Below are 25474 nucleotides of genomic sequence, written 5' to 3'. Positions count from 1 at the left end.
TATATGTAACTCCAGAGTGTGTGTGGACTAGCAGTTCCTTGTGAAAAATAAGTGCACTTAGTATATTTAAATATATTTGAAAAGAAAAGAAAAAAGTACTTGCAAATAAACTAGTATTGAAATAAAAGGCATCTTAAGTGTACTTAATGTGAGCACACTTCTATGAAAGTGTTTTTAACACACTTAAGTAGACTTTTAAAAAGTGCACTTTGTAATGTCAAATTAAAAGTTTTACTTCAAAGTACTTTTTAAATCATGTTTAATAGTATTTTGTCAAAGAAGTACACTTATGTTGACACAAATTATGTGCTTTTCCATTTATAGATTATTCATCAATGGCAAAACATGTCCTCACATTTATTTTATTGTTTCAGCTGCAATACTGCTCCCAAAATTTGCTTCTCAATCTTCTTAACAGTGGAATTAAAATAATAAAAAAATAAATAACTGACAAAGCTCAGTTTACTTTTGCAGTTTAGGATGATTGCATTCCGTACCAACATGGATCCTACCGGAGTTTGAACTGTACCCTAGACGACCTTCATAGCACACTTGAGTTCAGAAAATCCATCAGCCTCAAAATGATGTTTCAAATCAGAACAATCTTGCTCAGGATTTATTTATTTATATTTTTTTCTGGGTAACTTTGGAGCTCAAGGAATCGCTGTCTGCAAGAGAAATGTTTTGAGGTGGAAACAGAAATATTGATTATGTGATTTAGTTGAGGAGGAATGAAAGAATGGTAGTCTTTGATGAGAATGTCACGCTGTGTAGTAGCTGAAGCTGGGGTGATCTTCAGTGACAAGAGGACTGATGGACAGAGAGATAGAGAGAGAGAGAGAGAGAAGAGATGGTAATTGAAAGGGAGGTTGAACTACAGAAATCAAAATAATACAAAAAAACTGTGTCCTAACCACACAAAGTATCCAGCATCAAGTGTTCTTTTTCTGTCCTCACTGAAAGCAAATGCCGAGTGAAGTAGCAATCACAGCCAATCAGAACTCATTTAATATCCTGTTCAGCTGTGGCCCGAATGCTGCCCGAACAGACTGTGCAGAAGGGGGCATCACAGCACTTTTCAAGCAAGAAACGTGTCCCACCCTGCTTCACAGACACTAGACCACAAGTACACATAACTTGTGCCATTTGGGAAAACCAGTGTGAAATGGGATTTTGGACCAAGGTGGTTTGTGATACTCAGAGAAAGCTAGCGTTTCCATTCACCACAATGGCACTTTGAAAGAACTATTGTGTCCCTCAGAAACAACCCTCTGCCACCTTAGACAATTTTTTTTTTTTTTTTTTTTTTTTTTTTTAGTGGCCTTGAGGTCAAAGAACAGGATGTGTTCCAGTATTTAAAGGGTTACTTCACCCCAAAATTAAAATTTTGTCATTAATCACTTACCCCCATGTCGTTCCAAACCCGTAAAAGCTCCGTTCGTCTTCGGAACACAATTTAAGATATTTTGGATGAAAACCAGGAGGCCTGTGACTGTCCCATAGACTGCCAAGTAAATAACAGTTTCAAGATCCATAGAAGGTATGAAAGTCATCATCAGAATACTCCATCTGCCATCAGACGAGCAATCTGTGTTATATGAAGCGACGGAAACACTTTTTGTAAGCAAAGAAAACAAAAATAATGACTTTATTCAATAATTCCTTTGTCAACGGTCTCCTCTGTGTCTCCTCATATCACTGTATGCTGCGTATGCTCTTCTGTGTCATCCGCACCACAAGTATGCGCTGTTTTATTTCAAATCAAAGCTAAATACACGTAGAAACAGCGCATCCTTGTGGCACGGATGAAACATTTTCACTCACTTTGGCCTCCAAGTTGGGTTCATATGGTTTTAGAACAAAATAAAACTCACACACACTCCTGAAAAAAAAAAAAAAAGCTCTGTGCCCAACAGGAAATTAATGTCAGCTTCCTGGTAATGCATCTGTTATGTTAACTGCGTCTGACTTGATAAAATGCAAGAGCGAAGGTGACTTAATGGATGAGTGGGAAAACGTGACTTGCACTTATTTTGGGGGGTCTTTTTTAAATTACAGTCATTTAGATGTAATTGCCAGGTGCTACGCTTCACCTGCTTTCGGGGGGAATGTGTGCTAAACAGCTGTCACACATTAACTCGAAAACTATGTGGCATTAGAAAGCACTTAGACAGCTGGAGTACACAGTGCTCAACGCATACATGCACACAGAAGCCACCGAAAACTATCAGCTACATGCTTTTCTCGAGTTTGACATAGCAATTACAACAATTTTAATACATGAAAGAAAGATTAATGTGTTATTATCACATTCAAAATAAATAAATAAGCAGTACCTGTTTTTGTATAGGTGACAGAGATGCACAGCCAATCTCACAATGAATGCCGTTAAATGTGTGCTGCACAATATCACATCAAAACCCCAAACGATTAAGAAATGAAGAATGCTTTGCACACCGATAGCTTCATTTATTTACATGTAGTGTCTGTGTTATTTTACCACCTTCACTAAAGGAATTATGCAAATAAGGTAATACAGCAAATATAGGGACACGTTTACTGCAGATCGCAATTCGCATGGGGCATTTAGAGAGCGACTCTGCGTGTTAGGTTGACTGGGATACAGTTATAATGCTCTTCTTTATCATTTGATCATCATGTGATGACAAACTGCTGGGATAACGTTTGCAAATATAGTAGTAAATGTAGCTGTCATCTGCGGCATTATAAAAGACTTTGATGTCACTTTTGGTCATTTTAATGTATTTTAACTGTATGTACTAATTCCTTCTTGAATGTTAGTATATATACTAGTTACATATCCAGCACACCACAATCATTTCTATGTTTCTGCTTGTGTGTCTGCAGAGCTTCTTCGATGGCTGGGACATAAACGAAAAGAAGGACAAGACCAAGGGCCGACACGACACTCTTCTGGGTCGTAAGTGTTCTTCAAAGAAGTGATACAGGACAAATACTGGGTACAACAGTCAATGAGTTAATAATAGAGCACAGCTATCACAGCCTAGCTACTGTAGGTGGCTCATCAGGATTGGAACTGAGCTTTAGTCGTTATTTATTATGAATATTAATATTGTTATTGTTATCATCACTGACTAGCATTGTTCTTCATTTTTAATCCCAAACAGAAGACCGTCACCGTGTGAAAATGCATTCTCTCCTGGCCGATCCTAACTCAGACTACGTCAATGCAAACTACATCGATGTAAGTTTTTCTGTTTTAAACTCCTTTGTTTACACTTCCGTCTCTGGGCATGTTGCCTTCAAGAAAGAGGTGTTTCTCTCACTCTAGCTTTCAGTGAAGGTGTACACATTAACACATTTATGTGGCTTATATGATAATTCCTTTTCTCACCGAGAGATTTGTCCATTGATGACTTTGCTGTCTGGTTTTGACACTTCTCCACAAACCTTTTTCTCAGTATTTCAGCTGTTGACTGCATTGTCCTGCCTCCCTAACAACCTGCCACACGACTGATTTTAGTGCAGACGTGTCTTCTCTTTTCCCAGAAAGATTTGTTAGCACAAATCCTGGACATGTGACACTTTCCCATCAGGCAGATTCTGAACACTTTGCTCCTAATCCTAACCGTTTGATGGATAACGGCTTTAAAACATACATTCCTGTCCCACATAAGAAGCATCAGGGGTTTTTTAGTGATCTCTGCTGGAATCTCAGTAAAGCCATGTATGTCGTCTTTTGTTGGGAAAGTTATCCTGTGGAATTGAGCAATCAAAACCTCTGCGGTGAGAAGGACTCTAAAGACTAACTTTTAGATGTTTTGTCAATTTTTTTACGGCTTCTATTATATGTTTGAATAGCATTTATTTCTATTCAAGGCTGAAGTGTCTTAGGAGATGTTGATATGATCAGCGCTTTCAGAATGAACAGACCTGAATGGCTCTTTCTGCTTGGGCTGTGGTTTTGGTTGATGAGAAATGGGCTCTGGTTATAGAGGTCTGATACTTAAACGGAAAGCCGTCTCCACTTCACCTTTATAAAAAAACAACTGATTTTCTCTCCTCCTCAATGGTGATTCACCAGAATGAAATCCCGAAAATAGTGATTAACGAAAATAGCAGATCGACTTTATGATTCTTGAATGCAAATCACTATTAAGGTTGTGATGCAAGTTAAATGGATTTACAAATCAAAATAAGGCATTATTGGAAACGAGACAGCACAATTTAAAGGTCTCTTTTCAATTGATTTTCTCTACTTAATTAATTTTAGCATGTTCACCAAAAGATTGCTTCGCAAAGCTATGTTTTGAAAGCAAAAAAAAAGAAAAACTTATACAAATATAAAAAAAAAAAAAAAAAAAAAAAGAAAAAGAAAAAAAATATATATCAGCACTGACATTTACAGCATACCATAAGAAAGATGAGCTCGGACTGCTTATACAAATATACATAATAAACAAAAGATATTTAATGTGGCTCTGATGTGGCAATGCGTTGACCTCTTTTATGTGGGTCCTTTACACAGAATTTGATGAAATGTATTTATACACCAATCACAATGACAAGATATGTCACGTCGTTTTTTATGTGGGTCCTTTACACAGAATTTGATGAAAGATGCCTTAACGGGAATGTGGCTCTGATGTGGCAATGCGTTGACCTCTTTTATGTGGGTCCTTTACACAGAATTTGATGAAAGATGCCTTAACGGGTTAAAGATTTGCACCTCTACGTTTCTACAAACTATAAATTGAATTGAAAGTTCAAAATGCAAGCTGCCTAAAATTCTCACCCTTAAGGCCTTTCCACACTGAGTACGATGTGAAAAAGCAAGGCGAATCGCCGACGAACTGTGCTTTCACACTGAGCGTGAAATGATTGTTCGTCTTCTGCTAATCCATGCCTGCACGCTAGGTGGCGCCGACTCGTTTCGCTTTTCTGTGCTCAATGTGGAAAGGCCTAAAGTCTGTATGAAATATGAATATGTCATTGTGAATGGCAAAATCATGTTTATACTAGGTAATTTACTGTGCTGCTAAAACACATTGTTTTAAACACTAAAGAGTACAATCAACTATTTGATTTTTATTTTTATTTTTTCTCAGACAGTGCATGGCGACTCTGAACTCTAATTTGCAGGCAGTTTGAAGTGATTTCCTCACTGCTGGTGGTCAGGATGGAGAATTTGACTTCTGACGTCTTTATTTCTTTCCTCTTTTCTCCAATCATCTTAATTATCCTGTCTCTCTCTGTTTCTCTTCTCTCTTCTTTCACCCATCCCTCTTTCTCTGTGTCTGGGATCTTTTAGATTCGGATAAACAGGGAAGTAAGTACTTGTCTTTCTCTTGTCTTCTGCCATCATCTGTCCATTTCTCATTTATTCCTGCTATCATGGCTCATTTTATTTCCCGAACCCTTCTTTTCTGTCTGTTGTTTGTGTTTACTGTAACTTCGTTTGATCTCATTGCATCACTTCCTGTAACCCACAGCCTCATCAGCTTGAGGTTTAAAAAACCCTGAAATGGTTTGACAAATGCTGTTTTTTTGTTGTTTTTTTGCAAACATATATCTGATGGAAACAAAATGTTGCAGCAGGACATATCAATAGCCATTAGTGTACGCATATACTGTAACTTTAAAACTCGCAGACATGAACCAAACCCAATTTAGATTTCAAGGGGTCTTTAAAATCACAAATAAAGTTTATATGGGATATGTAGCAGATAAAGCATTTATATATCCATCTCATGTTTAACAGTGTGTGATTGAATACCATAATGCCATTATGCCTCATGTTTTACATATGTTATTCATTAAACAATGCGGTTTGATTAAAATAAACAATAAAATAATTAAAAATGTATTTTATTTCAGGATAGATAATTATATAAAATCCATCGAAATCAGTTTTGTTTCATCTTCAAACAGCTTAATATATTTTCTTTATGTTATTTAGAACTTCTATTTCCTTGTGTGATTTACTTTGAAAACAAAAGGAAAGGGAAAATCAAGGGAATGAATGTCTAGATAATCAGCGTTGTAGCTTTTTATCCCAAGGCTGTAGACAGAATACAGCTAGGAGGTCTGACATTTCTCTACATCTTTTCTTTACATTTTCTTTCTTCTGAAAGAGTTTTGTGCTCTCTCTTGTGTTCTTGTCACTTTGTCCTTGTGATTTTCTACAGCTTTTTGCTGCCTTTCATTTTGCGTGTTTCTCGGGGTTAAACAGATGAGTCTCTGTTAAATTGTCTGCATTGTTCTAGATAGTCTCTAGTTTAACATGCTGTAGCGTCAGTGTAATCTGAGTGTGCGGTTAAAGTGCAAACTAGTCCTAATGTGCAGACTTCTTAAATTCTATCAGGTTCATTGTCTATCATAAAAGACACATTGTTCACATTATATTGGTAGAGAATGGAGCCCTGCTGTATTTAATGATACGTGTAAGAAATCCAGGTGGCTTTGAGTATAATAGCATTTACCAGAACTTTAACAAGAGTATTCTGACTGGTGAGTCAGGTGGACTAAAGTTTGGGGTTTTGGATCATTATCCTGTCTGAAGGATACATTTCAGTTTTCAGGTTTTATGTACATGTATTACATACAACACATTTCATTTTCTTTTTTTCTTTATTTTATAATTTATTATATTTATTTTTATTTTTTCAAAGTTAATTAAGGATGATGTTGATGAGTGGAGAATTTCGCAGTTAAATACATTTTGGTTTCATGTAGACCGGGGTGCCCAACCCTGCTCCTGGTGATCGACTGTCCTGCAAAGTTTAGCTCCAATCCTAATCAAACACACCTGAAGCAACTAATTAAGGTCTTCAGGCTCACCTAAAAATTAAAGGCATGTGATTAGGGTTGGAGCTAAACTTTGCAGGACAGTCAATCGCCAGGAGCAGGGTTGGGCACCCCGATAGACCATATTAGGGGTAGCTGATATGACCAAAATTTTACCAGTGTTGGATAATTTTCCATAAACTTTGTGTACACTTTACAAATGAAGAGCTATTTATTTATTTGGCTACAAACCAAAAGATAACATTATTTTGTGAATATTCATGAATAAGTCTGGTTAAAAACCAGCAGAACTAATATTATAAAAGGATTTGTGACTCTGATTGGATGAGCTGTGTTTTGAAGTGTATGAAAACTAGTACACCACACCACAATGTTTTTGACATACACATTATACAGATGTGACACTGCTTTACAGCCATAACCAAATGGATGTTGTGCTTAACAAACAAACTCCTTAATAACAAATTATTCCTTGTATCGAATTGTTGGGACCTCTCCAGCTTTGCATTTTCATATTCATCTGATATTTTGCCTAAATAACCTGAAGCAGTGCCTAATGTTAGCTGCAGAAATAAATCTGTCAAGCCTATTGCAAAGTCTCTACCAATTTCAACCATCTCATGGTACATGATGTCCAGGCACACAAAGGGATTTCATTTATAGGCACTTTACAAAAACTTTTGACTACTGTACAATCAACCGGCATAACCTTTGAGACTAAAAGCAAAGCTTTCTATCCAAACCCCACACCCAGGGGCTGAGGTGCAGTTTGGGTGACTGATCAGCAGATAAAGGTTCATTACAGTTCCTGTATAAAGCCACCCTGCTCTTCACGCAAAAAAAAAAAAAAAAAAAAAAAATCTATTGATTTCTGACTACAGAAAGACATCACAAGCACTTGTCAAGGATTAGCATGTAATACAATCTACCACAAACTTTACTCAACACAGGTTTTAAGAACAGAAGGAGAATATATATAGATAGAAGATCTGCTTTACTGTCTACTCAGGCTGTAGGCTTCTGCGACAGAGCCCGAACTGTCATGGGACCCTGTAAGTGACTGATTTGGACATCTCTACATTCTGTGGGCAGGACGTCAGTGTGCCTTACAAATGCTGACAAAATGTGCATGCAGGGTTATCATGCACCTAGTTTTTTAGAGGTGCACCAGTAACAGTTCTGGCACTTCTTCCTAAGACTTGCGAAGGATATTTTATAATGAACCAAGCAAAGCTACAACTGAACTGGGTTTTATTAACATCTTTAAGGCCCCGGTGTACTCACAATAGATGAATATGTAAATATGTGCTGCACGCTATCCTCTCAATAACAAAATAAATAAATGACAGGGGTGAGAAAACAGCAGTTCAGAAAGCATCTGATCATAGTGATGTGGACTCAGAATCTTTGCAGAATAGACTGCAGTGCCAGTGTAACTTACATTCAGAATTCAGTACTAGTGTGCTATTTCAATACTATATAGTATTTATAAAGTATTTAGTGTTCATATTTTTACTGACCTCTGACTTAGTGTTTTCCAGCAGAATTGGGATACTTTTATTCTGCTGCCATGGGTTGTTTTTGTAGTCCATGGGTTGAGGCGAACCCCCCTGCCGGAACACTATTAAATAATTTTGGAGCGATGTTGATAGCCAATTAATTGCCCTGGTAATGGATTGGGCTAGTTTTGATTGTGATTGGTCTAGTCTTGAGTACCAATTGGGCTGGTTTTGTTACGCAGATCTGGCAACCCTGATCTAATCTCAATGGACTGAACAGAAGAAATGAACCAGAGCTTTCCAGTTCGAAACGGCAGAGCCCCGGATCACACCTATATTTCTTTAAATGCTAATTTATGACAAATTAATATTTTGTAACCTTTTTGAAGGATTCCTCCAAACACCTGTATACAAAAACTTTTCGGTTTTGCACCAATCACATTGTCTAAGAGCCTGTCCTCTAACAAAAAATGAACGTATAGGTCGTTTGTGCAAGCACCTTATTACGACCTATATTTACGTTTAATGTCTAGCAGGCGTAAAAATAATAACAATGTTGTGTTGCATCTGTCATCATGAAATGACTTATAACTGTCATTACCAATCAAAATGCACGTTTATTTAAGTGTAATATGTGGACTTTTTACACCGATCTCACAGTAATTCATACATATTTTACTGGGTGGCTAATTCGTTCAAATGACCACCCCTAAATCTACCCCTCACAGAAATCATGCAAAATCATGATTTATAGTGCATATATATTTTATGAGCACGTGCATTCTCTGGGATCGAACCCATGATCGCATGATCACATGATTACAATTCATCGTATAACACAATGCTCTACCAACTGAGCTATGCAAAACGCAAATTATAGTGCAAATAAAAGAGTACAAAACATTAATATGAAAACATCTTGTTGTCAGTAGGGGTGCAATTGTAGTATACACTCTGATGGGTCGTATTTCAGGGATTTTGACAAATTACCTATATGGGCGTACTGGTTGGAGGACAGGTTGTTGTCTAAATAACATATTTTAGCTTAAAAAAAAAATCTGTGGAATTGATCAAAAGGCAATGACTTTAGTTCACTATTAATTTTTTTTTTTTTTTTTTACCTCTAATAATAGTGGAATCTAGTCTGTCAGGTCTGGTGTAACTTTAATTTTACACCACTGGTGGCCGGTTGATTTAAATATCATGCTGTAATACGTGGCATTTCATGCTTTGAATTTTGTGTTTGGCATTTAGAAATCAGCATTCAGATACTGTATGTTTGAAGAGAGATAACATCATCTAGGATTTTCTAGACACGATTAAATTCAATTCTTAAAGCTTAAAAAATCAATGTCGGATGACAAACACATACTGCAGATAGGATATGTGAATATTTGCCTGTTTTATCAAATGTCAAGTAGAAACACTTTCATTTTTGAGATACAGAGACATGTTCTGCTGTCACAATCACAGCCTCACTCATGAATCACACACTTCATATGAGCTTTCCTCTGTATGATTTCGTGTTTCTGTCAGAGACACCGTACATTAGGGCTTTGAGGTTGTAAAAGATTGTCATCCATCTCTACGTTGTGCTTTTTTATTTTTCATTTCACTGAATAAACATGTAACATATTCAGCTTGTAATGGTATGGATAGCGTATAGCGGGTTAGCTTAATGATTTCTTTCTCCTATCTCAGCTTAATATGCAGAGTCAACTGCAACAGTGGCGTGAGTTTGGAGACAACAATGGCGTGAGTTTGGGACGGCCTTATTTTGTTTGTCTGAGCGGTGGAGGACAAGGGGGGGAGTGTTTGGAAAAGCCAGTCGTTATTTTTTACAGTATTGTTTGGTGAATTCCAGAGGCACAGAAATGATTCACTTCACCTTTAAATGGGATAAGTCAGAATATATTATGGTAATGTTGTTAAAATGTAATTAACATATCATTAATTGATAATAATGCATGGCTTTCTCTGTCTCTCTCTCAGGGGTATCAGCGCTCCAACCATTTCATCGCCACACAAGGTGAGCGTTTATAATTCTGCTGCTCTGAAATCACTTGTGTATTTGTATTGTGTAGCTTATTACAGTTGTTGATAAAAATGTACCTCTAAATGTGTGTGTGTGTGTGTGTGTGTGTGTGTGTGTGTGTGTGTGTGTGTGTGTGTCTTTTTGTGCCCCAATTCTACTACAATGGTTTGAATGATTTATATGCAAATATTGTTTTTGCTGTTTGATCTTATTTTTCTCTCTTGCCATCCAAACACAGAAGCACTTCCTTCTGATTAAATGCTCTTCATGTCATTCTCTTCTTTTGTGAGGGTGACTGACTAGGATGTTTCTTTATGTTTATTCAGATACAATTGATCAGAGTCTAGAAATGAATCTTAATCCTCACACAGCCGTTTTTGCAATCTTCTTTTTCCAGGGCACAACAGCTGTAGTCTGTGTATGAACCATTAAGACATGGACTGTCAATTAAAAATGTATAAATGTATATATGCTGTATATCAATGGATATTTAGCATTAATTAATTAATTATGTGTATACTGTATATATATATATATATATATATATATATATATATATATGTGTGTGTGTGTGTGTATATGTGTATATCAGATCAGATATATATATATATACATACATAGGAATTGTTACTTTTATTTAGCCTGGTTGATCACAGACAGTAAAAACTTTTAATATATATATATATATATATATTATATATATATATATATATATATATATATATATATATATATATATATATATATATATGTTATAAATGCTGTGTGGACAGAAATGTCTAGGAGCACAGCTGTTTTCAGTATTGATAATAATAGGATATTGAGCAGCAAATCAGTATATTAGAATGATTTCTGAAGATCATGTGACACTGAAGACTGGAGTAATGATGCTGAAAATACAGCTTTGCATCACAGGATTAAATTGCATTTTAACAGATATTTAAAAAGGAAACACTTATTTTAAATTGTTATAATATTTCACAACATTTAGTTAACATAAGACAGTCCCTCCAGGATTTTGCGATTTTGCCATCGCTGAATTTATCGCAAAATCAAGCAAACTCTGCAATTTTTGCAAAAGTCCTGTGACGTCATCGCAATATGCATTCAGTCAAAGGTAGGTTGTTTCTCAGTTATAAAAATGGAATGAACAGCCTTGCGTCCTCATCATGACCGATTTACAAGAGCTACATTGGATAAACGAACTGAAAGCGGAACGAATCCGCGCTACTAGTTTGGGCTATGCAGCACAAACCGTTTATCTGCTCGAGCCGGAGCCGCAGGCTGATCACTCACGCGACACTTATATACACAGCGCTGGGAGATACAGTGTAAAGAAAGAAGTCAAATTCGCCACAGAAGCAACATCTCTGTTAAAGCATTCAAACTCGGCACAGAATTCTGTTAAAGCTAAAGATATCAGAACAAACACCACTGATGTGGAAACCAGGAAAAACATTGTTCAATAAACACAAATCTCCACCACCGTTCACCATTGATTTAACAGCAAAACTACAGGAACAACTTGTGGCAGAAATGGTCTAATGTTTTCGAGTGTTTTTAAATGTTTCACACAAATTTCACAACACTTCAAAGCTTTAAGTATTACCGAATTTGAAAGTTATTTTTAATGTGACAATATTTGTTTATCATAGGTTTCCCCCATGTATAAAACTAAAAGTTTCATAATGTAGGAGAGCAAAAATTTATTAAAAATAAAAAAGATATTAAATTACCACTAGTAGATGGCTGCAGAGAGTACTTATAGGCCATTTCCACTCCCTAACAGGCCTATATATTTTTGTATTCATAAATTTATATTTAGACATTTTGAATGACAGTAATAAAAGTATATTTATTACATCGGTAAGACGTCTGCTAAAGATCTGGGAATCATCGGCTGTGTACTCTGATAAATGTCTCAGAAGCAGTTTTACATGCGTTCTAATAAATGTCTATTTGACATCTGACAGGAAACATCTTAGAGACCTACTGCAGATGAACAAGCACTCTTAAAAATTCATCTTGCATATGTAAATGCAGACACTAAATAGACATCTCCGAGATGTACATGTGTGATTAGGGTGAGTTCTTTACCTTCTGCCACCACCTGTAGAACTTAATGGCACTAGTGCTGGTGTCGTCAAACCTTAGTCTGGAGACCTACAGTGGTTCTCGAAGTCAGAAAAGTCATAACAGTGTTAGAAGAATTATGTCTGTGGTATATTTTCACTGCAAAACAATAAGAAATGCCGCAAATATCACTGCAAATTTTGAGAAAAGCCGCAGCAAAATCAGTCATTCTGGGCCGCAAAAATCAGAAAAAAATTCTGTGAAATCCTGGAGGGACTGATAAGAAACTTCAAACAAACAAACAAATAAATAAATGCAATTACCAACAGCTGATCATAAGCATTGCACAGGTTTGTGGTGATCTTTTGTATTCAGTGGATGTGTTCAGCTGTCTGTAGTTTTGTCTCTGTGGGTCTCAGGCTCTCATGCAGCACAAACAGCACACTCTCACACACACATCTCATTTCATCCGCTCTCTCTCACTCATGTTGGTCGTCAACACACCAGGGCCACTGATCAACACAGACTCCCTCCAAACACAAACACACGCATGCACTGCTTTACTCTGTTTGAGCAGGTGTACACACACTCGTGTGTGGGCTTTGCTAGGCTTGCACTCTATCCGGAGGTTTAAACTGGCTTTAGGTCCTGAGATCTAGGTCCTGTGAAGGCCATCTGTATTTTCACATTGTGACAGTGCCGCATACGGATGTGCTTATGACTCAGTGGTCTTTCATACAAATCTACCCCATCAGCCCTGCAGCTGCAACCCCAAAGCTCTCAAACCCACATAATGACAACTAGATTACTGCAAAATGGCATGGCCCATGAAAAACTCACAACACTACAATGACTGGGTGCTTTGGGTGTTGGTTTTCATTTTGTTTGCTTGTTCTCCATGTTTTTTGGGGTTTTTTTTTGGTCTGATTCTAACCCTTATGATTATTAGCCTTATTCACACGGTCAACTTTCTGGTAGAGGGCAGCAGATTTTCCTCAAGAATTTGACATCATTTTGCCTTCTATCCTGACAAGTGCTCCAGTCCCTGCCAGTGTTAATTTTGTTGATCAATTATTTTTTCATCATAATATTCGTCGATGACATTTTTTTCAATGACGACAACGAGACGATAATGAACTAAGACTATTTTTGAATGACAGAAACTATGATGTAAATCTATTGACATTTTTGTCGACGAATAAAAACGAGACGAAAACGCGAGTACTCTTTCGCGTCGCATGAATGGAGAATTAAACAAAAGGGACAGCAGCCTAATTTAGTTGCTTGTAATTTAGTCATTGATGTTAATCAAGCATCAAAAGAAAAACAGAAAATCACTCACTGCTCTTGACTGAACTTTAGTAACCCTAAAAATTAATCTAAATTTATTTATAGAAATAAATATGTCTGCTTGAAAGAATAAAGTATATGGTAAACAAGTTGCTTTAAAGAATGCATAATTAGCCTATATAACCATTGGTATTTCATTAAAAAGAAGACCATGTTCATTTAATTTTAACATAAAGGCATGTTGTGCGTCACCATAGTTACTTCTATGTCTATCATGATAAAATCTTAATATCAAACCTATATAAAGAGTTAATAAATGCACTGTAAACCCATTAGATTTAAGCCGACTACATTTACTGTAGATTTAGTTGAATAAAATCTTATGATATTTAGTCGACTAAAACTAGACTAAAACTAAAAACAATTCAGATGACTAAAATATGACTTAATCTAAATGGCATTTTAGTCAAAAGACTATGACTAAAACTAAATAAAAATTTGCTGTCAAAATTAAGACTGGTCCCTGCTGCAGAGAAACACCCCATAACAGGATGTTACCACCCCCATGGTATTCCCTGGAGGAATGATTTTATTTGGATGCTGAGCTGGATTGGATTTCTGCCAGACATATCGATTGGTGAGGGCCAAATAATTCAATTTTAGTCTCATCTGCCTCAGAATCTTCAAGGTGTGTTTTAGCAAAGCTCAGTCTGACTGCATGTGGCCTTTCTTGAGAAATGGCATTTTTCCATACCAGCCAGATGTGTGGAGAATTTGTAATATTGTTGTCACATGCACACAATGGCCACTCTTTGTCATTAATTCCTGCAGCTGCTTTAGAGTTGCTGTAGCTCTTGGTCGTTTTTGTTAACATGTTGCCATGTGGTTGCTAGAGTTCTGGATGGTTGCCAGGGCTTTCCAACATGTTATCATGTGGTTGGTATGGTATTCTGAGCAATTTTAGCACATCTGACAGCTTCGATGTGTGTTTTTTTATTTTTTTTTTTTATTAATATTTTTTCTCATTGATGCTTGCTTTAGCAAACGTCACTAATAAGTAAAGTGAAAAATCTTGTTGTTAGCAGCAGTTTTGGGCTGATGCTGTCAGCTGGGAAACGCCATTTCAATATGCCCACAAAAACATGCCTTCCCACCTTCTATTTAAAACTCGAAAAAATTCCTGTTTTAACATTACTTTTTTTTTTTATCATGAATAACCTCGGCTTCATCCCAGCTGTAAAGCAGATCATTGAGATGTGATTTTTCGCGGATGTAGCTGCGGGCGATAGCGAGAGAGCTGCTCAGGGATGCAGGAAGTGCAGCACCTGTTGTTGGCTGTAATTGTTTAAACAGGTAGAGAAGATAACAGATTCTTCGCCTCAGGGCAGAGTGTTCACAGCACTGCGCTTAAAAACCTTCAGTGGCTTTCCTTTAGTGTTTTTAATATTTCCATGTGTCCGTGTTTCTGCGTGCTTTGCATGTGCGATGTGTGTGCAGAAAAATACATGAGGATGAAAGAGGTTCAGCTCATGTCATTAATAGTAAATACTTTATTAGAGGTGTTTGCTTAGGCAGGTATCACTAACACCGTTGCTCAGGGGATATTGATTTAAACAAATCTCTAATCCACTTTAATAAACTACAATGTCTAAACCATCCCACACTGTCAGTGTTAAAGGTATATTTCTCCAAAAATTGAAAATTCTTCAGTTACTCATCTAATTACGCACCGTTGTACTAAACCCTTCAGGCTGCTGTTCATCTGTGAAACACAAATGAAGATATTTTTAATTAAACCTGACAGATTTTTATCCATTTATTGAAAGTCCACACAACCAACACATTCAGAAAGTTCATGAGGTAGAAGTAATGGAGGGGCATTTCAACTATTTAACTATCTACTATACTTGATTATATATATTTGCTGTAAATTTACCCTTAGGCCTTCCAAGATGTAGGTGACTTTTTTCTTCATAGAACATTAAAGAAGATTTTTTGCTGAAAGTCGTGAACTCACTGAGAACCATTTGCCTGAGGCTTTAGATTAAAGGTAATAATGTTGTAAATAATGCTAATTTTCTTGCACAGATGGATTGTTTTGCTTCCAAAGACCTCAATATATCATCAGTAACCATGGGTATTGATTTGGTCTTTTCTGTATAGGTTTTTTGACTCTAAAAGAATGTCAACCACAGACATTAAGTGTACAAAAAAAAAAAAAAGTCCCCTACATCTTGGATGGCCTGAGGGTGATTAAATTAACAGCAAATTTTCATTTTTGGGTGTACTGTCCCTTTAAGAGCTAAGAGCAGACAAGTAGTAATCAGTCTTACTTTCCAAATTCAGATTAGACCAATTTAGCTTTTAGTAACTGAATTTAAAAAGCTATGATTAAAAAAATCATAAGAAAAAAAAAAAAAAAAAAAAACATAGCTGACTAACTTTTTAAGACTAGACTAAGCAGTTTATGCAGCCGGGCCGGTTCATCATTTAAGCATTCTTGTGTTATTCAAGACTTGCACAATAACAATAAGAGTTTGCACTACAAAACAGTGTGTTTATGATACACTCATAACATCTTATCAAACACACAGCAGCGCACTGAGAATACCTTCTAGCAACATGCAACCACTCACATTTCTTCAGAAAAAAAGTTAAACTTCTAGTTTCTCGCTGCTATCACTCACTCACTCACTCAATCATGTTGTCTTCTATATGAACAGATAGCTTCCGCGTCCCAGCAGCTTGCTGTCTCTGTTTTCTCCTTTCTTATATAATTTTCGTCGATGTTGTGACCCGCTATTTCACGAAACCACCCTCGATCCTCTCTTCATCCTGCGTTCAAATGATTCACCTCCCACAATTCTCCATGAAAGCTCATTTCTCTCTCTCTCTCTCTCTCCCCGCAGGGCCCAAGCAGGACATGATCTATGACTTCTGGCGCATGGTTTGGCAGGAGAACTGCTACAGCATCGTGATGATCACCAAACTGGTGGAGGTGGGGAGAGTGAGTAGAATAAGTCTACCTCTGCCTCAGTCTGCCCAGCCGCCCCCTCCGCCCACTGATGGACACTATCCATTACTGACCACTGACCACTGCGACCCACAGCTGACCATTACTGAAGATTAACTTTACCAAGGAACCCTATTAACCAAAGAACATTCCATAATTGGCCAGCCATCTTTTAAGTGTCCCCTTTCCTCTAAAATACCATGGTCACTTCAGTTATTAGTACTGTAACAACATAGGATCTCTTTCCAAGAGATTTTCATATATATATATATATATATATATATATATATATATATATATATATATAAGCAGCAAATAAGGAGTTTATTGAGTCAAAATACATAGTTAATGGTTAGTTAATGGCGAGAAATGGACCTTAAAATAAAGTGTGACCGAAATTATTATTAGTAGTACTGTAGTAGTATAGTATATATAATTAATTAATTAATTAATTTTTTATCACCCTACGTTTAGTAACATTTTGTCTTGAGTCTAAAGAAAATATAGTGAGTTTTTATAATAAATTATCTCTGTACTTTAAAAATATTTTTTCTTTGTATGAATCATTTTGACTTTGGGGAAAATACAGATTTTTAATAATCAATTACAATTCAAGGTTTAAATCAAAGCATATATATATATATATATATATATATATATATTGCAGTAATGGGTAATGGTAACTGATTATATAACTTCTGAAGTGGTTGATTGCAGTTGTAGATGCCATGTGTTAATTGTAAATCTGTGTGTGTGTGTGTGTGTGTGTGTGTGGTTCAGATGAAGTGCTGTAAATACTGGCCTGATGACAGTGAGCTCTATGGAGACATTAAAATCACTCTGCTGAAAACAGAAACGCTGGCAGAATACACCGTACGCACTTTTGCCATGGAGCGGGTAAGACGGTAGAGATGTTTGTTAATGCTATGATTTTATGTTATTAAATGTAAATTAGTTATTGGAGCTATTGTCCATGTGTTATTTTGATCAAATGAAGAAATCATTGAAATATTAATAAGTAAGATTTTTTATTTATTTTTTTGTAAGGACATTCTAATGAAAACATGTTGTTTATTTGTCCTCTATCAGCGGGGTTACCCAGCTAAACATGAAGTCTGCCAGTTCCACTTTACGAACTGGCCAGAACATGGCGTCCCATATCATGCCACAGGACTGCTGGCCTTCCTCCGGCGGGTCAAAGCCTCCACGCCGCCCGACGCTGGCCCAGTGGTGGTCCACTGCAGGTAATCAAGCACTACTTCTTGTTTTAGCACCATTTTCATATTAAATCTTGTAAGTGAAAATATCCCACTAGTGTTATAACCCTTGGAGAGCAATAGATTTGATACAGATTTCAGACAATATTTCTTATTAGTGTATTAATGAAATCAAGCAGTGGAATTCAATTTCAGAGTTTACATTAAGACAGAGCTGAACAATACCAACCACTCCAGCCATTAGTTAAGGAGATGTGAATGTCTTAAGCTATATGTGTGCCTCCACTTCACCTTTGAAAAGAGGCAGTATCAATGCTTTTGGATCTCAAATATGAAAGCACGCTTTTGCTTTCGATGAACTGCAGATATTTATTATTTTCCATGTATCTGCTGCCCATTATAAAGAGAATGCTCACACCTGCAGTTCACCAATCCAAGGATGTGTTTCTTGTATCAGATAAAACAGCACTGGACAGAAAACCAATTCCGTGAATCATCCCTGAACACTAATGAAGCGTTCACATGAGCATCACGTGTGACAGTTCTCCTCAAGTCATGTTTGCAGTTAGCATGAGCCCCTAAAAATTCATTGGTCCACATTTATCCTGAAAATGTAACCTGTTTTGCACAAGTGATGTAATGTGTTCCTCAATTTATCTCTCCATTTTATGTGCTTTAACATTATCCCTTTATTATTTAGTTCAACTTCAGCAGTTTCATTTAAGATTGTCAGAAATATTTCTGTCTCTCTCTCTCAGATTTCTGAATAAATCTGATTCTCAATCTGAATCATTATATCGCTTTCAGTTTTACAATAGTCAATCGTTTTTGCACATTGTAACATAAAAAATAAAATGAAAATTAGCAGCTCTTCTTGATCTGTGTGTGACCTTCTTCATGCATTGTTCTGCTAATGTTGAAGGCAGTATTTATCAATAATAACCCACCGAACTGGCCTTTGACAAGTTTTACCCACCAAGACTGGTTTCCATCCCCATTTGGTTGTTTAGCAGGTGTTCATTTCAGTATATCAAGGTAACATGGTATTACCAACTGCACAGCATGTCGACTCTGTACTCAGGCTCATCTACTCCAGTTCAAGCTTCAAGATGACTCAGGTTGGGAGCCGGTTAATTTATTGTGGCAATAGCAGGTCATTGTAGACACTCCTTGAATGTTCTGCTTGAAAGAGCTGTGGCAGTTTCATCCAACCCTGCACAGATATTCAGGAATCGACTGAACTCAATTTGTGAAGTCCCTCTACTTAAAACAGCCCATTTACTAGTGTGTACAAAGAGCTACAGTAGAGCGGTGGCATTTTTTAACTCACCACATAAAAAAATCTCACTCTCATTTCATTCTAGACCCATATGATGTTATTGATATGTTATTTATTTTAAATAGCTCAACAGTATACCGTGAGATCATTCCTTGTTATTCGTCTGTCTGCAGTATGGGCGCTGGCCGTACCGGCTGTTATATCGTATTGGACGTGATGCTGGATATGGCGGAGTGTGAGGGTGTGGTGGACATTTATAACTGTGTGAAGACGCTCTGCTCGCGACGTATCAACATGATCCAGACTGAGGTAAGAAAACTTAATTATCAGTAACAAAGGATGGGTTGTGATGATCTATTATTCAGCTTGTCATCCAACTTGACTAGGCTGACCAGTTCATTTGATGACAGAGTTTGCTTCATCTGGATGTTGTGAACGCTGTTTCCCAAATTCCAAAATATCCATCAAATCCCAATCAAAAAAAAAAAATTAAATAAATAAACCAAGTCCCACATTTTTTCTCTCTGAACAATCCACTTGGAAAAGCAAAAGTACAATGGTTTGCGAATGGCAATTCATGTTGTTTTTTAAATGTTAATGTCTCTAATACAAGTGCAGTAGGAAATATTGAAGGCCAACTTCCAGTTTTGAATTTTGCCTTCAACTTCTGTATATTCCTTACAGAACCAGTATTTGCATTAGAAAAAAGTTTGGTAAAACAGATTTAGAAACAGTGGCGGCTGGTGCTAAAAGATTTTGGAGGGCACAAACAAACTGAATCACACTGTTAATGCAGGCAGCAGGACTGAATTCACTTGTTAAATAAGTGACAAAATGATGTATCATTACTGCTTAGCTAAAAAAAAAAAAAACAGAAGTTGAAAATTCTACATGAAATAAGATCCCACGAATCAGTGAATTTGAGTTTTATGTGGGTGTATTGTTAGTAAAGTAATCATTGTATATGTGTGTGTGTGTGTGTGTATATATATATATATATATATATATATATATATATATATATATATATATATATATATATATATACACACACACACACACACACACACCGGCCACTTTATTAGGTATACCTTTTCAATTGCTTGGTAACACAAATTGCTAATCAGCCAATCACATGGCAGCAACTCAATGCATTTAGGCATCTAGATGTGGTGAAGAGACTTGCTGAAGTTTAAACTGAGCATCAGAATTGGGAAGAAAGGTGATTTAAGAGACTTTGAACGTAGAATGGTTGTTGGTGCCAGACGGGCTGGTCTGAGTATTTCAAAAACTGCTGATCTACTGGGATTTTCACACTCAACCATCTCTAGGGTTTACAGACAATGGTCCAAAAAAGAGAAAATATCCAGTGAGCGGCAGTTGTGTGGATGAAAATGTACTGATGATATCAGAGGTCAGAGGAGAATGGGCAGACTGGTTAGAGATTCATTAACCATCATGCCTTGTTAAATAACCACTTGTTACAACCAAGGTTTGCAGAATACCAATTCTGAACACACGACACATCGAACCCTGAAGCAGATGGGCTACAGCAGCAGAAGACCACACCGGGTGCCGCTCCTGTCAGCTAAGAACAGGAAACAGCGGCTACAATTCACACAGGCTCACCAAAATTGGACAATAAAAGATTGGAAAAACGTTGCCCGGTCTGATAAGTCTCGATTTCTGCTGCAACATTCAGATGGTAGGGTCAGAATGTGGCGTAAAGAACATGAAAGCATGTATCCATCTTGCCTTGTCTCAACATTACCACACTGGTGGTGGTGTAATGGTGTTTGTGATATTTTCTTGGCACACTTTGGGCCCCTTAGTAGAAATTGAGCATCGTTTAAACGCCACAGCCTACCTGAGCATAGTTTCTGACCATGTCCACCCCTTTATGACTACAGTGTTCCCATCTTCTGATAGCTACTTCCAGCAGGATAATGCACCATGTCACAAAGCTCAAATCATCTCAGACTGCTTTCACTTTACTCAAATGGCCTCCACGGTCACCAGATCTCAATCCAATAGAGCACCTTTGGGATGTGGTGGAACGGGATGTGCAGCCGACAAATCTGCAGCAACTGCGTGATGCTATCATGTCAGTATGGACCAAAATCTCTGAGGAATGTTTCCAACACCTTGTTGAATCTATGCCACGAAGAATTAAGGCAGTTTTGAAGGCAAAAGGGGGTCCAACCTGGTACTAGCAAGGTGTACCTAATAAAGTGGCCAGTGAGTGTATATATCAGCCATTTTTATTAATGGGATTCAGAGATGAAGGCCATAATACTAATGTTGTCCACATGAGGGAGCCACAGGGTATCAAACCCTTTAAGATATCAGTTTAAAGATTGTGAAAATTGTTCAATAAATTGAGCTGTAGTAAAAAAAAAACAAAAAAAAAACTGGACTTGTAACCAGAAGGTCGCAGGTTCGAGTCTCGGTGCTGGCAGGAGTTGTTGGTGGGAGGGAGTGAATGAACAGCGCTCTCTTCCACCCTCAATACCCATGGCTGAAGTGCCCTTGAGCAAGGCACTGAACCAGTTCCTCCAGTTCCAACCCAGTTCCTCCCCGGGCGCTGGATATAGCTGCCCACTGCTCCGGGTGTGTGTTCACGGTGTGTTCACTTCTCACTGCTGTGTGTGTGCACTTGGATGGGTTAAATGCAGAGCACCAATTTCGAGTATGGGTTACCATACTTGACAAATGTCACGACTTTCACTTTCACTTTCACTTTAATAAAGCCCAATATAATAAGTATGCAAAAACTGTAATCTCCTAAATACTAATAGACCATTATTATTTATCTTAATTTAAATGGTATTGACAACATATTTGTAACTGAATGTATGTCCAATTTATCTATTTTAATATTGTGCATGTAATAAAATGTCCAAAAAGACTCATGTTTTACTTGAAAAGAGACATGTCCGTTGGATAATGATATCATCTACACAAGCCATTGTGCTTGGACCACAGTGATCACCTCAAGTTAAACTGCATTGTTTCAGTTTCCTTCTGTGTCGCTGTCCATGATGTTTCAGGGGACAGGACTTTGAAATAACAAACAGGGAAAACAATAAAAGGCATGACTTGCATCGCAGCCAGCTAGCTAACTTCGTCCAAGCTCCATGATCCGTATATTTATTATTTTTTTTTTTTTTTTCTTTTAATTTAAATGACTTGTGAAAGGATTTTTTTATTTCTTTTATTTTGTTTTTGTAAAAATAAAATAAAATGTACTTTAATTTCGGAAGAGATATCCAATCACATGAGGCCAAAAAAATATAAAAACAATACTGATTCACTAAAATCAAAAGTGGGAGGGTCTGGGGCACAGTGCTCTGTTGATCTGAAAACAAGCCAATTAGAGCTCAGCCTCAAGTCACATGCCTTTCAAAAGTTTCCAGTCCTAATAGACACCCATTTGTCCGATGCCCCGTACACACAACAAATGAAAAAGAGTTTTGATTTTTTGATTTTTAATAGGTGCTAACATGACTACCATTCAAATAGAATGGCCAAATAATGCAATTTCGCAGTTATTTTACAATATATGTTTATCTTAATTTTAACATGTTACTTGAGGGGGGCGGCGCCCCAGCACCCCCTTTTGACCAGCCACCAATGTTTAGAAACATTAAAATGTGTTTTGTATAAAAATGTTTTACTTTTGAATAATTTATATATTTTATTCTCTCCCCTTAAAACCATTATGTAACTCAAACACAGTCAGTCTGCAGAGAATGAGTTAGTGAACTGCATGCTAAAAAAAACTGATAGCTGTGAATATTTTTCTATTCAAGTCAACCCTCAAGGGGCTGGACAACAAAGAAGAAACCATCATTCAATGTATAATCACTGTTCGTTTAATATCACAAGAACACTTTCAAGACAAAAACAAGGCCATGCAACACATCTTGCCTTACTGTCTTGACTGCTTTATAATGCATATGAAATCTCTGCCCACACTGTTACACACTGCTGCTTGTGATATATGAATTGAGAAAAGCAAGCTGAAGGCCGGTCTAGTGTACTTCCTTAACAGAGATAAAACAGACAGCTAATGCCTGACCTTTAACTCTCTGATATACTAATAGAGTTAAAGTTTAGACCAGAATCAAATGAAAAGTCTACAGAAATTAGTACTGATCAAATTAAGGTCACTCATGTCTATAATGCTTGTTTGATAAGGCAGTCATTACTGTTTATATTGCTCATATTTACAGAATATATATATATATATATATATATATATATATATATATATATATATATATATATATATAAAATAATAATAATAATAATAATAATAATAGTAAGTATTTAGAAAATGTATAGAATTTTCTAAATACCTAACTTAATTAAACTTAATTATGCAATTGGAGAGAGAAGAGAAGTTGGATTAATGATTGTCAAACGTCGGATGAAAAAATGGGCAAAAAATTCTCGTCTTACATTGATGTGGGACCCGAGTCATATCTAGAGTCCAGAATGTGACCAGACTAGGCTTGGAGTTGATTCTTTGACCCACTGGACTCATTGTGCCTCTAACTACATGTGTGCAAAACTCAAAAAAACTAAAAATATATCTGTACATTGAAATTCACTGCTGTCTCCAGTTGCAGTGAACACTTTTGGCAGTAAAACTTGTTAAAACACTTTTGTCATAGTGCATTCTTTGCAGAATACTACATTTTGATATTTGCATCATGAAATCATGCCCATATACATGTCTTTTCTGATTAAGTAAGCTTGCTCAGTAGCCCACCCGGTACAGCATTGAGCTCTTCGTAGGAGACTTGTAAGAGGAAGCTAAAATGTCATGGCTGTTTCAGACAATGTATTTTATATCATGTTTGCTTTTGTTAACACTATTGGTTAGATTTGGGTTGGGTGTACGTGGTACATCATTTACAAATGTGAGCATTAACCCTTAGCGCCACTCACCAAACATTTAATTGTTGAACTGCTGCCATACGTACAACAATCAACATAGTGAAGTGTTGCCAGATATCACTCTGAAAGGACATTTCAGTTTGAAAGTGTCGCAAAGTATGCAAGAAGTGAAAAATATAATTTCGGAAAAATGTTGCCACTGGCACGTTTTTCCAATAAGCCTGCATTACTTAGGTCCGTAAGTAACCACCCAAACACCATAGAAGCCTCATGCACTCTAAACACTTTAACTACCCCATTGCTACACTCTGGCAACCATCCAGAAAACCACAGCACCACGGCAGCTTGTTTGCATGGACAAGCATCTCTCACATTTTCTTCAGAAAATTCCTGTAATTTTTACTAGTGATAACTATTGTCATATACCGCCAATTTCTTGAGTCTAAAGTCATTCTGCTGATGGCCATTTGTAGATGAGTGCAAAAGTGTATTACATCTGTATGTGAGAATATAGATTTGAGTGACTTTGACATTTCCCTCCTACACTGCTAAATTAAGCTAATATTTGCCCCTTCAATTAATCTCTCTGACATTTTGTCACATCGTTTTTAATTAAAGCCAGATAAAAGTAAATAATTGGACACTGCATCGTGCATGTTTTGACATGGCCTCATTTCTTTGAAGCAGTTTTCTGTCCTGAGGTGACTCTTTCTGTGTCAATCTCGCTTTCAGGAGCAGTATATATTCATCCATGATGCCATATTAGAGGCCTGTCTGTGCGGAGAGACCGCCATCCCCATCAGTGAGTTTGCGCTCACCTTTAAGGACATGTTGAGTGTGGATTCTCAGACCAACACCTCTCAACTGCGTGAAGAGTTTCAGGTGAGTCAGAGTTAGGAGTGATTGAGCTGAGGACAAAAGACTCAGAAAAGACTAACCTTACTTTCTGTGCTGTCCATAGAGTTGTTGAGCCTGAAGAGTTTAGAGGTTGTGATTTTCAGGATGTCACTCACCAGTTTACATTGCAATAGCAAAACTTTACATAGACTGGTTTTAATGGGCAGTTGGTTGTGATGGCTTGGACCTTAGCATATTTTCAGTCATTCAGCGTTAGTTAAGTTTTAGTTAATGCTTTTGAAAAAAAAAGTGCTTTTTTTCATCAGGGCTGCATTGATCAAAAATATTGTAAATTTGTGTGCGTATATCTATCTGTCTGTCTGTCTGTCTGTCTGTCTATCTATCTATCTATCTATCTATCTATCTATCTATCTATCTATCTATCTATCTATCTATATATATATATAAAATAGAATGTAACTTATTCCTGTGATCAAAGCTAAATTATCAGCATCATTACTCCAGTCTTCAGTGTCA

The 25474-nt window shown here is 36.8% G+C and overlaps 1 protein-coding gene across 3 annotated transcripts in view; it reads left to right on the top strand.

Moving 5' to 3' along the window:
- The window catches only part of LOC109073749 (receptor-type tyrosine-protein phosphatase U-like), a 279985-nt gene that overhangs the window by 234002 nt on the left and 20509 nt on the right, over window positions 1–25474 (top strand). The window contains exons 13-22 of one of the 3 annotated variants that reach the window (XM_042753983.1): window positions 2869–2941; window positions 3150–3226; window positions 5294–5311; window positions 9990–10043; window positions 10281–10317; window positions 16596–16684; window positions 17480–17596; window positions 17789–17943; window positions 19369–19504; window positions 24833–24982. In XM_042753983.1, the coding sequence (XP_042609917.1) occupies window positions 2869–2941; window positions 3150–3226; window positions 5294–5311; window positions 9990–10043; window positions 10281–10317; window positions 16596–16684; window positions 17480–17596; window positions 17789–17943; window positions 19369–19504; window positions 24833–24982 (906 nt within the window). Of the gene's footprint in view, window positions 1–2868; window positions 2942–3149; window positions 3227–5293; window positions 5312–9989; window positions 10044–10280; window positions 10318–16595; window positions 16694–17479; window positions 17597–17788; window positions 17944–19368; window positions 19505–24832; window positions 24983–25474 lie in introns of all 3 variants that reach the window. The other 2 variants (XM_042753984.1, XM_042753985.1) reach the window with 2 other exon arrangements.

The sequence above is a fragment of the Cyprinus carpio genome, unplaced genomic scaffold (genome assembly GCF_018340385.1).
Source record: "Cyprinus carpio isolate SPL01 unplaced genomic scaffold, ASM1834038v1 S000000972, whole genome shotgun sequence".
Lineage (NCBI taxonomy): Eukaryota > Metazoa > Chordata > Actinopteri > Cypriniformes > Cyprinidae > Cyprinus > Cyprinus carpio.
Note: the sequence above shows the minus strand (reverse complement) of the source record. Positions and strands in the feature narration are given on the sequence as shown.